The sequence below is a fragment of the Acipenser ruthenus genome, chromosome 3, assembly GCF_902713425.1.
Source record: "Acipenser ruthenus chromosome 3, fAciRut3.2 maternal haplotype, whole genome shotgun sequence".
Classification (NCBI taxonomy): Eukaryota; Metazoa; Chordata; class Actinopteri; order Acipenseriformes; family Acipenseridae; genus Acipenser; species Acipenser ruthenus.
Window position 1 is genome coordinate 87,603,537 of NC_081191.1, and position 17,303 is coordinate 87,620,839.

Consider the following 17,303-nt stretch of genomic DNA (forward strand, 5'->3'; position numbering starts at 1 on the left):
CACAAGGAGGTTAAGTGACTTGCTCAGGGTCACACAATGAGTCCGTGGCTGAGGTGGGATTTGAACCGGGGACCTCCTGGTTATAAGCCCTTTTCTTTAACCACTGGACCACACAGCCTGGTACACAAGCTGTGTTTATTCACTGGCTGTGATCCAATCTACATGCAGTGCTTTCCTGGTTTGAGACTTCTAGAATGTATAGCAAATACACACACTGCAGGCAGAATGCAGAATGAAACAAAGGCTCCAAACACTTATTAATGCTGCTGCCTTTCCACACTTCTACCTAACTTTGCAATATACTTGTGTAAGTTGTACGTAACTGCTTCAAAGAATATATATGTACGTTGTATAATGTTACTATATATACTGCAGGTGACCCGGTCAACTGTGCCGATATAGAGAATAAGGCATAATAGAAACTTCAACATTGTACAGTTGATGTCATTAAGTTGCAGTGAACCCCATTGTACATTGCTGTTACCCTCTCAAAGTCCCTTAAAGAGTAAGTGCCCACATGTTGCTACAACTCTTTAAACAATGTACCTGTAATTTTTCCTTTCATTGTTAACATCCTGACAACTTTTTACACTTATACACAAAAGTCTCTTTTCAAAATGTCCTCTCCAGTGCACTGATAGTGTCAGGATTATTGCCCACATTGTCAAACAGGTAACACAGCAATAACAATCCATGATGTGGTACGGAACAGAAAAGCCAGAGCACAGATCTCAAAATCTAGTGCACTAGTCTTCTATGATTTTATGTAAATCAGTATTAAAAAAAAAACAGTGATTACCCACAAACTGATACACACTGTTTGATAATAAGTCCCCTGATAGAAAATCGACGAACCCTCCCTTTAAAATCTGAAATCTGCAGTATAGAGAATGTCTACTTATTTCCCACTCTACCAATTCCCTGTGCCAATGAAACACAGGTTTTTAAAATTTCCCAAACAGCTTATAATGGCACATGGCATTTCCTGGAGAATTACACAGTCCCCAGGAAATGCCCTGTGCCTCCATTGTTATTGCTTAAATATTACAGCATTTTTCTAATTACACAAGATGTTTGACCATCTTTATTTATTGCAATCTATTTACAATAAATCCACACAAAGGTACAGGGGCTAACATAACCAATCACCCATAAAATGAGCTACCCCCTGTATATATAGTATATGTTGAACAGACCTATTCAGTCTATTAGACAAACATTGTGCCTGGGTTTCAGGCCAGGCCTGTCAATGTCTCAGTATATTTTAGATTCCTATAGTAGTCGAAGAATCAAATTCTGCATTCCTGGCATTTTACAAGGAGGCCATTCAACCCACCAATGCTCATCTGTTTCAAAGTATTTTATTTATCTCAAAACGTTTTCAAGTCGGGTCTTAAAGGACCCTAACGATTCAGCATCAACAACATTGCTAGGATCCCATTCCATACTTTCACTGCAATCTGTGTAAAAAGTCTCCTACCCTCTGTCCTAAGTCTCCACTTAATTTACAACTGTGTGTCCTCTGGTCATGGTGTCCGTGCTGCGGTTAAAGTATTGGTTAGAGTTAAAAATGACAGAGAGAGTGGTGCAGAACACAGAATATCAAATTTATTACACCCAATGGCAAACCCAGTGTAACTGCATGCTTCTGGATATTGGCCAGGTTATGTTTAGTCTGTGAATATAGAACTCTGACATTTCTTCGTGCAGATTTCTAATAACACATTCCACATCCTGTTGGACATTTTTTGAATCAGAGAGGACTAGATTATTTAAAACGAGTAAGAAACAAAGGACGAGCATCTCATTTTTCAGAGAAGTTTCTTGCTATCTTTATACCATAAAAGGGATTTTATTCTGCCTTTGCAGAGGACCCTAAACCTGCCTGGTCAATGTAGAATGGAACCAGCTTTTAGATTTAGGACTATTTCACTATTTACTATTTCAAAACAGTTCACATGAATAAAGGTCCATGTTACGAAATAAAAGTTAAACAAGATATAATTAGGGACTAACTGCCCCATCCCCTTTATACATATAATCTTTATAAACAGTAGCTTTTGGCCCGAATTTTTTTTTATTGTTTCTCATCTTTCAAAATGTTTACTGTGTACTAATGTGGGAGATTTGAATATACTAGCAGTGAAGGATTTTTTAATTGTTTATTCTGTCATTCTGTTTTCTTAGATGTTTATGTAATCTATGTTGAGGTACTATATGCAAGACGATTTATTAAAAATAGCAAAAAATAAAATACAAAAATAAAAGATGCCAATTTCCATTATGAATAAAACCAAGACATTTGAGAATGGATTAAAACACCAAATTTAATAAACATTTTATTTCTGTTACACAGCATTTTTAAAACTGAGATAGGTTTACATTGTGCAGCACTCCAGACAGTGACCAGTGATAGCAGAGCGAGGCAGCATGATCGACACTCTGGACAGTGACCAGTGATAGCAGAGCGAGGCAGCATGATCAGCACTGGACAGTGACCAGTGATAGCAGAGCGAGGCAGCATGATCAGCACTGGGCAGTGACCAGTGATAGCAGAGCGAGGCAGCATGATCAGCACTGGACAGTGACCAGTGATAGCAGAGCGAGGCGGCATGATCAGCACTGGACAGTGACCAGTGATAGCAGAGCGAGGCAGCATGATCAGCACTGGACAGCGACCAGTGATAGCAGAGCGAGGAGGCATGATCAGCACTGGACAGTGACCAGTGATAGTAGAGCGAGGAGGCATGATCAGAACTGGACAGCGACCAGTGATACTGCTATGGATGTAATTGTAGCCATGCAGTCCTACATTCTGGCTGCTAGTGTAAACGAAAACCCTCCTCACATTGTAATTCTAATGCTAGGCATCCACAACTGCATTAGCCTAAATGTATTTGAAATGTAAAGAAAGGGTGGTTCAGTAATCTATAGGTATTTATACAATTCATTGCATCCACTAAACTTGATAGATCAGCCAGGCTTGTGGAAAAAGGTTAGGGACTGTATTCGTCGATCACAAATGGACAACACTATTAAAAAAGGAGAAGAAGAAATCAATCTGTTACATTTTGTATTTAACATTATTCATCTAAATTGCTATAAAACAAATGATCCAGATGATCTTTGGTAATTTTTCTCAAAAAAACCGGCAAACAAACAGAAAAATCCTTAAAATGCAGAATTGTGAAATGGTTGAGATTGACGGCTAGTTTCACAGATCCCAATTAGCATTAGCCTTGGACTGCTTTACCTAAAATACCAATAGTTAGTCCACGATTAGAGATAATCCACGTCGGTAAAACCAGCCATAAGAGCCCAGGGTAGCAGAATGTACTGGCTTTACTTCCTCTACTATTAAATGAATAATGCAACATTCCAGATTGTGTCAGCTGCCGTCTCGGCTACAGCACTCTGATATATATCTGATTTTAGATTTTAAGGCTTTGCATGAAGAAGGAGAAGGGTTACCTGGTCTTTCCTTTGGATGGTTCCTTCTTTTCAAATGACATTGCTGTGTATACATCATGATTATCTTCTGGATTGCAGGGAGACTGTGATATAAAAAAGCATGTAAATCCGTCACTGTTTACATCAATTGACCTCATAATAACAGAGGGCCCCATTTCGCAAAGGTCAGTTTGCGCTCCACATAACCATGCATAACAAATAAACCAGCCTTATGAGGGATAGCCCATTTACACAAGTGTATAATATATATTTTTTAATCCAACCCATGCACTGTATCTAGACAGGGAAGTAGACCATGACCAAAACATTAGAATACAGTACATTGCCTTGTTGCAGTGGCATGATCTTCTTATTTTCTTTCTTCTGAAATGACATGTCCATGTATACATCTTCCTGGAGATCTCCTCTGGGTGGCTGTAGGACCAGAAAGGTGAGTCGTGACTCTTGCATTCTTGTTGTGCTGTGAATGACCACACACACCCAGCTTGTTACCATGAACGAGGGCCTCTACCACAGACAGATGTACAGAGAGGCTGTTTTTTCCTGTTCTGCTACAGATCACACACACACATGCACATTACAACCACATTGATAAACTGTAATAAACGAAACATAACATAGCACGTGGAACTGCTGTGGTCTCTTCAGTATATAACGGGAAGTGGGGGGGGGGAGGGGGGGGGTTGAGGGTAGATGTAGATCTCAGATTTGATTGTATCTTGTTTGCCTTGCTTTGTATCTTTAACTACACTGTCAAAGCATATTTCACTACACTGTAATTGTATATGTAATTGCACAGTAATTGTATATGCAATTACACAGTACACAGTAATTACGCACATAGTAATTGCATATATAATAGCATTGTAATTGCATTTTAAATACGCAACCACATGTGTAATTACACTATACTTACAAGACATGCTAGATACTTCTAGTATGTTTCATTTTGTAAATAAACATGTTGCTGCATTGTTACTATACACCCATTTGTGTAACTACTGTGTTACTACAGTGTAATTACACAGTAATGTAAAATGTGATCTATTCTAAATGCAATTACAAGCACCTGTCTTTTTCTCTTTTTTCCTTCTTAAAAAGAAATTGCTAACATAATACTAATTTGTATTTTGGTGAGTTAATATCACTCATAGTTTGTCTCTACTAGTCAGTATTCTAGAATTATAAGAATAAATACTTATTGAGTGATGCTAGGATTAATGTGATTGGATAACTAATAAAAGGTGGAAAGTCTGGTTAGAGATAGGGAAGAGAAGTTGCCATTGTTGTTGCTTAACTAGCTGTATTAGGCTGTATCCAGACAATCGCTTGTCATCTAGTGTCTCCTCCTTCATAAGACCTCATGTAGGACTCCTTTCTTACACTTGTAACGAGTAAAACGCTTTGAGAATCTAGCCCTCTGTGAGATAGTTCTGCTTTTTTGAATGTCAAGACTTGTGCCAATTAACTTTTAAATCACCTGGAGATTCAGATACTGTTGCTTCGCTTAAATACTGAAACATGATTACGTCTTCACCAGAAATACAGCTCTAGAAACAATAATAATACAAATAAATATGATTTTCTTACAGCAAGACAACCCATCGTGTGGTCAATATTTCCATTTTGAAGCATCCTGCAGTTCGCTTCTGAAATACAGCAACAAAACTTCATGGATTCACAATATGTGTGCTTGGTGTTCAATTATAATACCAAGCGATTGGAGCACTTAACTTACCAGCTCTGGCCTTCATCTTCCTTATGGAAATCAATACAGATCCCAACAAGACAAGAAGCCCCCCTGTCACCAGGGGTAGAACATGTGAGCGGCGATTGCTGGGAAACATCGGTCTGATTGAGATGACAAAGAAATGAGACACCTGCTGGTACCAGTGATTCCAAACCAATTTCAATTGAAAACATGCTTTATTGTAAGTTCATAATGTGTTAATTAAAAAAAAAATAGTTTCAAATGTCACTTTTATTGCACTTCCCTTGTTATTGCATGGTGTTTGTTCAATCATTCGGAGTGGTTCTGGATTCTGTTGCTCCAATATTGAATTCTTATCATTTTTTTTCTCAAAATCTGCCTTCATCTGGTTTAAGTTGCTTTGAGCTTGATCTAGACATCTAGGTGCCACGAGTGACCAGACTTTCACCTCTGCCAGCCCCTCTACTCTCTGTCTCTATAAATGTAGAGCAGACAGGGCTGACAGGGTTCAGATACTGTATATACAGTCACATGATTTGAATGGAATGAGAAAGACTATAAAGTCTATAGGATTCTTCAGACAAGATCAAAGCCAGTGAAGGCAGATTTAGAGAAAAAAAGATTTTAAAAAAGCAACATTGGAGCAACAGAACCCAGAATATCTGAGAACGATTGCAAGCACTCTAGAATAAGAAAGGAAATGTACAAATATAATGGATAAGAATATGACTACTTATCATAAAGCAATGTTTATGTATTTATTATTTATGACGGCGTAGCCATGCGTTTTTGTTTGTTATTGTTTTATTTAAAATGTGTTCTGGCAGAGGCGAGAGTGGGTACTCGTCCTCTGCCAGGAATAATTAAAAAAAAACCTCATGCAGAAGGTGGCCATCTCCTGAATTAATTAAGTTATTAATTTGTTGCTAAATCGGGAGATGGTCACCTGTATATAAACCTGCAGCTCGCTGCACTCGGGGTGGTGGGTGTTAGAGCAGAGAGAGAGAGCGAGCAGCGAGTGAAAACGAAACTAAAAGAAAAAAGATACAGGAACAGTGAAGGCTACAGCCCAGCCTGACCAGTATTATTTATTATTTTGTGTTCGAGATTTGTTTCTGTTTGAACCTTTTATTTTGCTCTGTGAGCGCAGTTTTTTTCTGTTTGAACTTTTTGATTTATTTTTGTATTTGAATAAAACGGTGCCGCCACGTCTCTTTATTTTAAACTGCAGTATTTGGTGTCAGTGTGTTTACCTTCCTGCATCTGACCTGAATATTTCAGGCCTGAAGTCACCGCCCAGCCATCCTTGTCAGTGATTAGTATGGATGATCAGTTACCCACAGCACTGATCATCCATACTAATCACTGACAAAGACTGTTTCACATGCTATTAGGCTAGTATTTACAGGGGTATCCTACTCTCAAGCAGAAGAAAATCAAACAGCACTCTGCCTTCACAAGTTGGCTTCAGTTGTGGATGGAAATGTTGTGTTACCCAAAAACATCCAGCCTTATGTATTCACTACCTTTGCTTGGGACAGCATTGGCTTCTTGGAGGAAACCATTACTGGAGAAGGTACAAGCCACAGGGTGAATGCCATTGTGGTTCAACCTAGAGTGTATGGACCTCAGCCAAAGTCACCCCAGTTATAAGTTGTTGAAAAACGCAAGCAAAGAAGTATTCCAGTGTGTGAATTTGGGCTGCCAGTTTACAACACAGGCCAGAGAAGTGGGCCTGGGCATGTGAGGACTGTGGATGTGGTGAAAGATGATGTAAGGCAACAGACATTCAAGAAGGATGTATTGTGGATCCTAATGCTATCAAGTAGATCCACAGCAGCAGATAGTCTGTGCCTGGACAGGCTTCAACATAAGAATTCGCAAAGGTCTGGAAATCCACCAGGACAACATTGCCTATCTTCCAACCATAAATGCACCAGCAACACATATGGCAACTGCCTCTGAGATCCTGAAACAAGCAAAAAATGCCATGGAAAAGTTGTTTGGAAACACAGAGAACAGTACTCAGACATTAGTTTGAGATTGGATACTTTCCACACAATATGCAATGCCATCATTATATTGGGAAAACACTTTCAGGATGCAGGTCTCAGAGACATCTGCATTGAATCCAGAATCATTGCCGAGGGTTCTGTTGCAGCAGTAATGGAAAGGCAACAATGAAACAGAGCAATTTGTGTACACAAGTATGTGTATGAAGCCTTAATGAGGCTTGCATGGATAGGGTTTGCAACTTAGCTTGAAGAACATCATTCAAATCAAAGACATCGTATAGATCAAACACTGGAGCTAGTCTCTGAGCTTCATAAAGAAACAAGCAAAGAAAGATCTGAAGAAACCTTAGAGCAACCAGTGTTCCAGTCTACTGTGACCTTTTCCATGCATACCTTGAGTAGCTACCACAAAACAATGGCCCCTCATCCTCTTTCTGGATGTATACATTGACATGGTACAGGAAATTCTCTTGGGACTCATACAGGCATCTTGAGAGGGTGACTGGGATCTTCACATGACTGCTATCCATGCCATGATCCCATGATGCTTTGCCTATGATAAGATGAACTACTCACGATATTTGCCTGTGTACTATGCAGATATGTCCAAGATCCCCACTGAACATTCTGAAGTCCATGACCACTTCAAACAGGGAGGATTCTCAGTTCAGCTAGGGTCAGAAAACCCTTTTGGGAAGATTTCAGTCGATCAAAAAATTGAGGAGACTGTGAACAAAGACTCCAAAATACCAGGAGGGATCAGAAAATACAGTCTGAAACCAGGAGCTGTGACCAGATTCTACCTAACTGCAGAACACCGAGGTGCATTTCTCCACAAGTTCAGGGACATGCTAGGCTTTGGAAAGTGTGATGTGCATCATGCTGAGCTCTGAAACCAGGAGGATTATCAAAGATGAGGCAGCTGTCGCTGCAGTGGTAGAAACAATTGAAAACTGGATCAATCCATTTAATGGTCAGCAGGAAATGGTCAGTTTATAAACTGCAATAGCTGTGTCTGAAGATATAACTGCTGATCTTCTCAGTGCAAAGGCGGTTGGAAAGAGTAAGTATCAGACGTTCTGAGAAGAACGACTGGAGAGTGTGACTCCAAAGTACAAACTTCATGACAAGCTGACAACACAGAAGTCAAAGACATTCTCAGTATGACAAAGAAGAAAATGAAAACAAAAGCAAAGGGCAAGGACCTTATTCTCAAAGCAGACAGGAAACTCTTTGGCCAAATGATCCTGATAGCCCAGACCAAGAAAGAGCTACACATTAAGAATGTTCTTGGCCATCCTCTTGGGCCTCTGCTATGGATCATGGTCATGCCAAGCATCTGTTGCTGATGACATTCCTTAACCCTCAGCAACAATTATTGATGGCATGGCATTGGTCCATAAAGTAAAGACAGACCAGAAAACCTTTGGACAGGTTGCATCACCATTCCTATTAGCAGCCCTCAGAGAAAGTGCCCAAAGTTCACAAAATACAATTGGCATTGTATTTGATGTGTATCGACAGCAGAGCATCAAGGAAGCTGAGAGACTAAACCGATGTCAGGACTTAGGAGTTCAGTACAAGAACATAATTGGTGGCCAAATGGTTCTCCAGCAGAGAAAGTCTTTGCAAAGTACTGACACAAAACAGCACTGATTCATTTCTTGATCAATCAATGGAGGAAGCCAGGGACTCAAGAACTGATTACAAGATGACAAAGTACTTTTTGTAACACATGAAGAGAGATGCTACAAAATTATAAAGGACACCAGTGAAGAGGTGCCTGATTTAAAGTCACACCAAGAAGCAGCAGATACAAGACTTCTATTCCATGCTTCTTATGCTGCAAAATCTGGAAGCAAGACACAGATGTGTTTCTGCTCTGCCTTGCCTTCAATGATATAATTAATGCACCTCTGTTTGTGAAATGTGGAACTAGCATTTGCACAAGATTCACAGTCATCAGTAAAGTCTGCAGTGCCTGTGGTTCAGATGTGTGCAAGGGAATACTAGGATTCTATGCTTTCACAGGCTGCGATTCTGTCGGTGCCTTTGCTGGGTGTGGAAAGATGAGTGCTTTGAAAATGATGAAAACAGACACATCAGTACAAGATATCTTTCAGGTACTAGGTCAGGGATGTAATCTTTCTCCAGTTCTGTTCTCCAAACTGGACAAGTTTACCTGTCGTATGGATCTAATTCTGAAGACATCAAGGTAGCTACCAGCTATTCTGCAGCAGGAAGGGTGAGATTGAGTCGCATCAGTTACCCCCATGTGCTGACTGTCTGTTTTAAGATGCACAGAGACCCAACTATCAAACAGCCATATGGAAGAGGTGCTTGGAACACAGGCCTGACATTCCCATTGGATTTTGGTGGAAGCTTGAGTCTGGAGATGGCCAAGATGATCTTACTATCAACTGGATGGATGGTCCTCCAGCACCTGAAGCAGTGCTGGAACTTCTGTCCTGCAAATGTGCAAGATCCTGTCAGCTACCGGACTGCCCATGCATGAGCAATGGAACGAAGTGCTCAGACATGTGCAAACTCAAGACTTCAAGAAAATCAAGACCGTGAGGAAAGTGACAGTGATTTTGGTCTCTCAAGTGACAATGAACTTGATGAATTAGAGTTCGAATACAAATGCAAAGCAAAAAACAGGATGTATCTAGTAAAAGGTAACAGTGTTTATTTTCATATAAAAAATAGTTATTGTAATTAACTTTGTCATAACTGTTGATTAAAACTGATTTACAATGATTCTGTTATCTTACATAATGGAGATTATTTGTGTAGTATTGCTTTTTCATCAGTATGAGGGGGCGATTATAAGTGATTGATTTCAAAAATGCATTGTTAGAATTTGCCCCTCTGGGTGGCACCGATGAGTCAAAATGTAGGTACTGGGCTCATGGACTAATACTGCCCCAAACAAATGCAGTTTGCTTACAAATAAACTTATAACAAATCATATTTATGGCTGAATTTATTTCACAGTTAGCATGATTTCTGTGAAATGTACTCATTGTTGTGTTATATGTACTGTAGTTCTGTGAAAATTCCTATTTCAGAAGAAATAGTGTAAATATACACATTTTTAACACTTAAAAATAAATACAGCAAACATTTGCCTTATTGATGTATTTTCTACATTTATTTATGTTTTTATTTTGTTTGATAATTCACTGATGGTGATAGAATGTGATAGAATGTCTTTAAAAGGTTGACATAAAAACAAAATATTCTACAATTCAGCATTTACTGTTTTTCGGGTAAGCATTTAAATATTTAGGAACATTTTTTGTATAATATCTTTTGAGAAAATTATACATTTTGAATGTGACAATGCTATTTTTGTCTACTTTAATAAATATTATGTTGAATCTTGAAATCTCTTGAAAATACCTATTTTTAGTCATTTCTTACTGTGAAAAAAATACAGCCCTAATCATACTGTCCTAGTCATAAGATGATTTTTACAATACTGTAGAGGGAAATTCACAGACCCATTTCTCCAGTGTCATTTGCATCATCTTTTATCTGACAGAAGACAAAAGTAGCTGTTGAATTCACAGAGCTTGAAAAAACAACTTGGATTAAATTCAGAGACTTGTGGTCTTTCTTAAGTTGTTTTCTTTGCCTTCTTCAAATAATTATAGTATTCAGATGTGCCACCATAAAGATCAATTGAACTGACCGCTATATCAAGAATTACCTTGTCGTATTCTGTGTTGTTGTACGATTGAGAGGTGATGTGGTAACTGTGAAAAAAAGATTGAAAATATGACTTAACTATCTAAAATACTAATATGTAAATCCTTTTCCATTTTGTATTCGTTTTTCAGTATAATACATTCAACTTTTTCATCAGTTATCTATCCTTGGGCAGTCTTTCTGCAAAGTGGAAACCTACCAAGTGAAAGATTCACAGACCTTGATTGAATACTCCTTGATTCTAATATTACGTTTTGGACTTAAAATATTATAGTGAAGATCTTATCCCAACATTTTAGTTTTTCATTCATTTAAACAAAATCTTAGAAAATGATGCAGCATTTCTACAGAGATAAAAAGTATATATACTTAGATCTTTTTTTATTTTAAAATAATTAATTTAGAGCTGTAATAACATATTTATATACAGTATTTATTTGGAGGTGTATTGGTGGGGCTCCCTTGTAAATGTCGAAGAATCATTCTTCCCTGCTAATGGCATTAGTGGCAGACTATCTATGGCCGCGGACTAAGTAGAAAATCAGTAGAGCCGATCAACTCAGTGCCAGTGGCTGATGAAAACAAGGCAATAATGTACTTTTGATATTTTTCTTACCTTCATGATTCAAAGTGGTTTTTTTAGAAACTGTGAGGTAGAAATCTATTTTTAAATCATCAAATGCTTTTTCTACAGCACACCAGTACCAGTCTGCATCCTTCTTCTCCAGTTTCCTCACAGTCACAGTGAATACTCCCTGGGTTCGATCATCAATGACTGACACTTTATCTCCTTCTCTTTTGGGATCAGCAGTGCTTTTTACTGGTTTACAGGTGAACCAATTACTTCCTTTACACAAATATTTCACATAGTCCCTGTAGTATAGATGATAGTGGCATTGGATGCTGAGAGATCCTCCTACACAGCCGGATACAGGCTTGTTTATTGCTGAATGTACCACCAGACTGCAGCAACCTGCAAACAGAAAAGCAATTCCTATTAGGTGCACAGTTCCCTTATATCACTGGCATTCAGAGTGGAGGAAATATGATGAAGACCACAGTACATTTTATAGTTATGACTTTTTGTTTTATCAAAGATATCTGTAAGCAATAAAGCTTTAAAAATGCATATATTCAAAACAGACTCAGGCTTAAACTCATGCATTCGGGTGTGCATGGGGTTAAATCAACAGCATTTATTAAGAAACCATATACCACTAAAAGATAACATCCAAACAGTATTTGCTAGCATCACCATGGTCACTCTGCAGCATGTATGAAACAAAAGTATGGATTGTAGGTTGTTTGAATACTACTGGTCAAAATATGGAGCAGTTGTACTAAACCCAGTCCAACAGCACTCTATTTAAAGTGGTGCAAGTGAATTTCTGTAACTCTCAGATACCCTTAGGCACTTTTATTGTACACATCGACATGTACTCTATGAAAGAGTTTATGCAATTAGATTCTGAATAACCCTTTACAAGTTTCCATTTATATTTGTTGATAATCATATGGAAAGGACTAACAAGAGGTACATCACAGCACTTTTTTAGTACTTTTTTGGTTTTATTTTTGTGAAAGTCACCAGTATTTTTGCATTTAAAGTTATTTAAAGCCTGGGAAAACACTTTGAAAATAGTCTGGCTAATGTCTTGTTGTGTTATTCCTAAAGGTAATGTTACAATAATAGACTTTCGTTAGGTAAATGTACACATATTCCAAACTTCAAACGCTCAATTATAAAATAAAGTCACGTAGATGAACATTTCTGGCTAATAGAAGATTTAGTCACAGTGCCTGTCTACTTCTTATCGTTCTACAACCCCCTGCCCATTCCTGCTATGTGTATCAAATAAACTGCTGTTGTAGGCGTTTTAGAATAGCCTACAGTTAACTATTACATTTAACTGTGCTTACCTGAGAGAGTAGCTAGAAGAAGAAAATGTCCCATGTCAGTTAAATGATGACAGCTCTGCAGCAATGCCTTTCTGTCGTGCGCAGCTTACACAGACTGTGCTGTAGAGTTTCTCGTGTGCTGCTGTCCCCTGCACTTCAGAGAGCACAGACACACAAACCAAGTTCTGTGTTTTATATATTGTTATTGTTGCTAAATAACTGGAAAGTCTGATAAAAATAACCATACATGTTGTTGTCAAACTATGAAAGGCAAGCTGCTTCTGAGTTCAAAGCTCAAAAACCTGTTCCCTTTGTTTCCTGTTTTGAGGTATGACCCCAGACTAGCCTGTATTTGAGACAGAACTACACATGAGACCTGTCTTCCTGGAACCCTGCTATATGGGTCTCTAACAGTTATTTTAATGTTAAGAAGTGGTTTTCATAAGCGAGGAGATAGAGTTTGTCATTCAGGTTCAGGGGAAACTATATTAGCCCTGGCTTTGTGTTTCAGTGTTCATGTGGTGCTACAATGGTGGCAGTTGGATGTGCGATTCACACAGAGCTTGCAAATCAACACTGCATTAGCTCAAGAAGCAGTAAACATTTACAGTGGCTCTCAAAAGTATTCACCCCCCTTCGACTTTTTCAGAAAAAGACAAGAACAATGTGTATCAATTGCACAAGCAGCTGCACTTAACACAAATATTACAATATAGTCAAAGAGGAATACCGGTATGCAGAAATATATAAACTGTTGTTTATTTGACACCTACTCCCCAGCAGGTCTGAGCTGAGCCAGTCTCAGGCTGATCTGACATCTGCTCCCCAGCGCCTTTCATAGTGGACCACCATCACAAAGCGCTTTACAAGATACAGTAAAAAAAAATGCATAAAACATTACATACAGTGAAAAACAATGTAAAATAATACATTAAATACAATGAAAATGCATAACAATACATTAAATACAAGACTAGGGTGTGCAGTTCTAAAACACTGTGGATGTGTATGTCATATAGAATCATGAGAATAAGATACACTGAAAAATCAGCAGAAGCAAAGACACAACAGCTAATAACAGATATCAGGCTTAAAGAGCATGCAAAGCAAGAGAGAACAAGCTGTGAATGGGTGCTTTCAAAAATCTGGTAAACAACTAACCTAAACACATTTATCTGTGTCAAATCTGCTGTGGGCACATATTTGAATAACTAGATGAAGATATTGCTTTATTCAAAACACAACTTCAAAAAACCCAGAAGCTTACCAAATTGTTTAAATTGTTTACTGGGTTTCAGTGGCTGTTCCTAATAAAATACAGTAGCCTCCATGTACAGGACACCTCCTAAGTGAACATTTCGGTTTAGGGAACACCCTTGTGGTGAAACAGAATTTTCCCATTGGAAATACTCTGGCTAAAGGAACAGAAATGTTGTTTAAAAGAACACCTTTTTGGCACCGATAGCGATTCGTTGCTAACCGATTCAAAACGGATACAGTGCTGTTTTGTAACCTGATAACTCATCATCAAACTCAAATTCAAACAGTTTATTCAATCTTTTCAAAACTGACTTGTCATCGCGAGAGTAATCTAGAGCTGCTTCCAGTGACTATAGGGATTCTCAGTTTGTTTGCTATTTACCTGTTATTCTGACACATATAAATGACACTGCAAATGACAATAACCCTCATAGTGAGCGAAACAAAAAACAGAAAACAATATTTAATTTCATTATCAGGTTTCTGATGAGAGCTAGAGCTTGTGTGATTTATATGTCACCAGAAGTCCTCGATAGAATTAAACCCTTATTAAGCACATTTGGGTGTACATTATCCCCACGTTGTTTGTGGGGTGTCTCATTATTAACATATATTGCACAATTTGAGCAGCCAAAATCCTCTCACCCAAATTACAAGACCCACCCTTCACAGAACGTATTTGCATCTTAACATATTTTGTTATATTTGTGGTTTCTCATACTTTCCATTCAGATGGTGAAGCTACAGTTCAACAAGAATGCTCTCGACACCACTCTGGCATCTTGCAATCACAATTCAGCTTTTATCAGTGTACAGTCCAAGTACATGTAAGTGATATTGTTTAATGCGTAACATTCCATCCTGGTTTACTGGCTGCATATTCTTCTTAAATAACACATTTATGTAGGTATTAACCCCCTCGAGATCCCATACAGTCTGCATTCTGAGTTCGAAGCATAAAAAACATGTTCTCTTTGTTTCCTGTTTTGAGACAGAAATACACATGAGACCTGTCTTCCTGGAATCCTGCTATATGGGTCTCTAACAGTTATTTTAATGTTATGAAGTGGTTTTCATAAGCGAGGAGATAGTTTGACATTCAGGTTCAGGGGAAACTATATTAAAACTGTCCACATGTTTCATGCATGCTTGCAGCCCTGGCTTTGTGTTTCAGTGTTCATGTGGTGTTACAATGGTGGCAGTTGGATGTGCGATTCACACAGAGCTTGCAAATCAACACTGCATTAGCTCAAGAAGCAGTAAACATTTACATCTGATTACAGTCTTAGCTGTGGTCTGACTACAACCGATCTCAGTCCACTTCACCAGAGGATGGTTCTATTCTGTTCATACCCTTTTTATTTAGTCGGTTTAAGGGATCTGTTTCTCGTTATTTTCATGGCAACAAAAAAATCACTTTTAATGAGACGTTATTTTATGGCAACATTTTTTAGATGTTTTTAGATCTTCCCAAAGAGAAAACAGAAGTTTACAAAAAAGATATGTATTTAAAAGACAGTCAGAAAAAGACAAGAACTGGGGGGCTCCCGAGTGGCACATCCGGTAAAGGCGCTCCACGTGGAGTGCAGGATGCTCTTCGATATCCTGGACATCGCCGGTTCGAATCCAGGCTATTCCACAGCCGACCATGGATGGGAGCTCCCAGGGGGCGGTGCACAATTGGCCAAGTGTCGGGGGGGGGAAGGGTTTAGGTCGGCTTGGGTGTCCTTGGCTGACCGCGCACCAGCGACCCCTGTAGTCTGGTCGGGTACCTGCGGGCTTGCCTGTAAGCCGCCCGAGAGCTGCGTTGTCCTCTGACGCTGTAGCTCTTGGGTGGCTGCATGGTGAGCCCGCAGTGTGAAAAAAAGTGGTCGGCTGACGGCACACGCTTCGGAGGACAGCATGTGTTCGTCTTCATCATCCCGAGTCAGCGCAGGGGTGGTAGTGGTGAGCTGAGCTTCAAAATAATAATTGGCCAGTATAGTCAAAGAGGAATACCGATATGCAGAAATATATAAACTGTTGTTTATCTGACACCTGCTCCTCAGCAGGTCTGAGCTGAGCCTGCTCCCCAGTTGTAAACCAACCCCTGAAAGATAACAAGACTGTATGCCACCAGTAAATAATAAACACAAACTTATTCTCTCTCTCTCTCTCTCTCTCTCTCTCTATTGTGAGAAATATTGCTTTTAATTCTGATGAGTGTCTTGAAATAGTGGGATTTTAAGAACTCACTGGACAGGTTTTTATAGTATAGTGACAAAAGCATAAAATTTTCTACAGTTTTTGTACGCACCCTAAGGTTTATTTTCAGAAGTGGCACCATCTTGGATTTGACCTCTGACGACCGTGAGAGGTCAATGACCTCGGACAATGATAATTTGCTATTTTAGAACCATGTGTCATAACATGATCATCAACTCCCTAAATTACACAATTGTTAAGTGGGTTTCTGTGTTCTGCAGACATCTACAGATTATTTTCAAAGGTGATGTTTGACATGTATATAAAATTGAGAGGTCAATGAGCTTGAACAATACTGAATTGTCCGTACCCAGCATCATAACACATATGTTTCAATTAAAATAATATTTTTAGAACACAAAAATATATTTTTTAAAAGCACAAAAGATATTTTTAAAACAAAAAATATTTTAAAAAAAACACAAAAAAATATTTTGAGAACACACAAAACATTATTAAAACACAAAAAATATTTTTAAAACATAAATAATATTTTTTTAAAAACCCCAAAAATATTGAGGACATAAAAAATATTTTTGTTCTTAAAATATTTGTTTTATATAATTTTTTCTAATTGTGTTTTACACTTCTGGGACACCATAGTGCAGTATTATACTAACACTGTTATGATATGCTTGCATGCGGTATGCTGCCGGTGAATCTCTTTTGCATGTTCAGCACCTCAGCACCAAAGCAAGGAACAGAGAAACTGAAACGGCCAGTCTACAGAGAGAAGGCAAGAGCTAACTGTTTCGCCGTGTTGCAAGGTTACTGAAGTTCATGCAAACCGTTATTCAGAACTAAGTGTATTGGTAGCATATAGAAAACAGCAGTTGAAGGTGTATTTTTGTTTACTTGGTGTGTGTTATCCTTGTACACTAAGATTTCCAAAAACACTCATTGTCAAGTTGAGGAGGTTGTAAACACAGAACTAATTTTAATCGGCAGTGCTTGCTACAAGAGACTCCCCACCATGTGTGAACTGTTTT

The 17,303-nt window shown here is 38.5% G+C and overlaps 1 protein-coding gene across 2 annotated transcripts; it reads right to left on the reverse strand.

The window, feature by feature from the left end:
* Positions 1-2,335: 2,335 nt before the first annotated feature.
* On the reverse strand, positions 2,336-13,118 carry LOC117394442 (CMRF35-like molecule 7). 2 transcript variants are annotated; one of them, XM_033992723.3, is made up of 8 exons: positions 12,832-13,118; positions 11,528-11,884; positions 10,913-10,958; positions 5,210-5,322; positions 5,062-5,120; positions 3,793-3,885; positions 3,472-3,554; positions 2,336-3,032 (listed from the first exon to the last, which is right to left on the reverse strand). In XM_033992723.3, exons 1-8 carry the CDS (start codon positions 12,863-12,865, stop codon positions 3,017-3,019), a joined length of 801 nt encoding a protein of 266 aa, XP_033848614.3. In that variant the 5' UTR covers positions 12,866-13,118; the 3' UTR covers positions 2,336-3,016. The 2 variants fall into 2 exon arrangements, with proteins under 2 accessions (XP_033848614.3, XP_058874647.1); XM_059018664.1 differs by lacking the exon at positions 2,336-3,032 and having other exon boundaries at positions 3,438-3,931.
* Between the last annotated feature and the right edge of the window lie 4,185 nt (positions 13,119-17,303).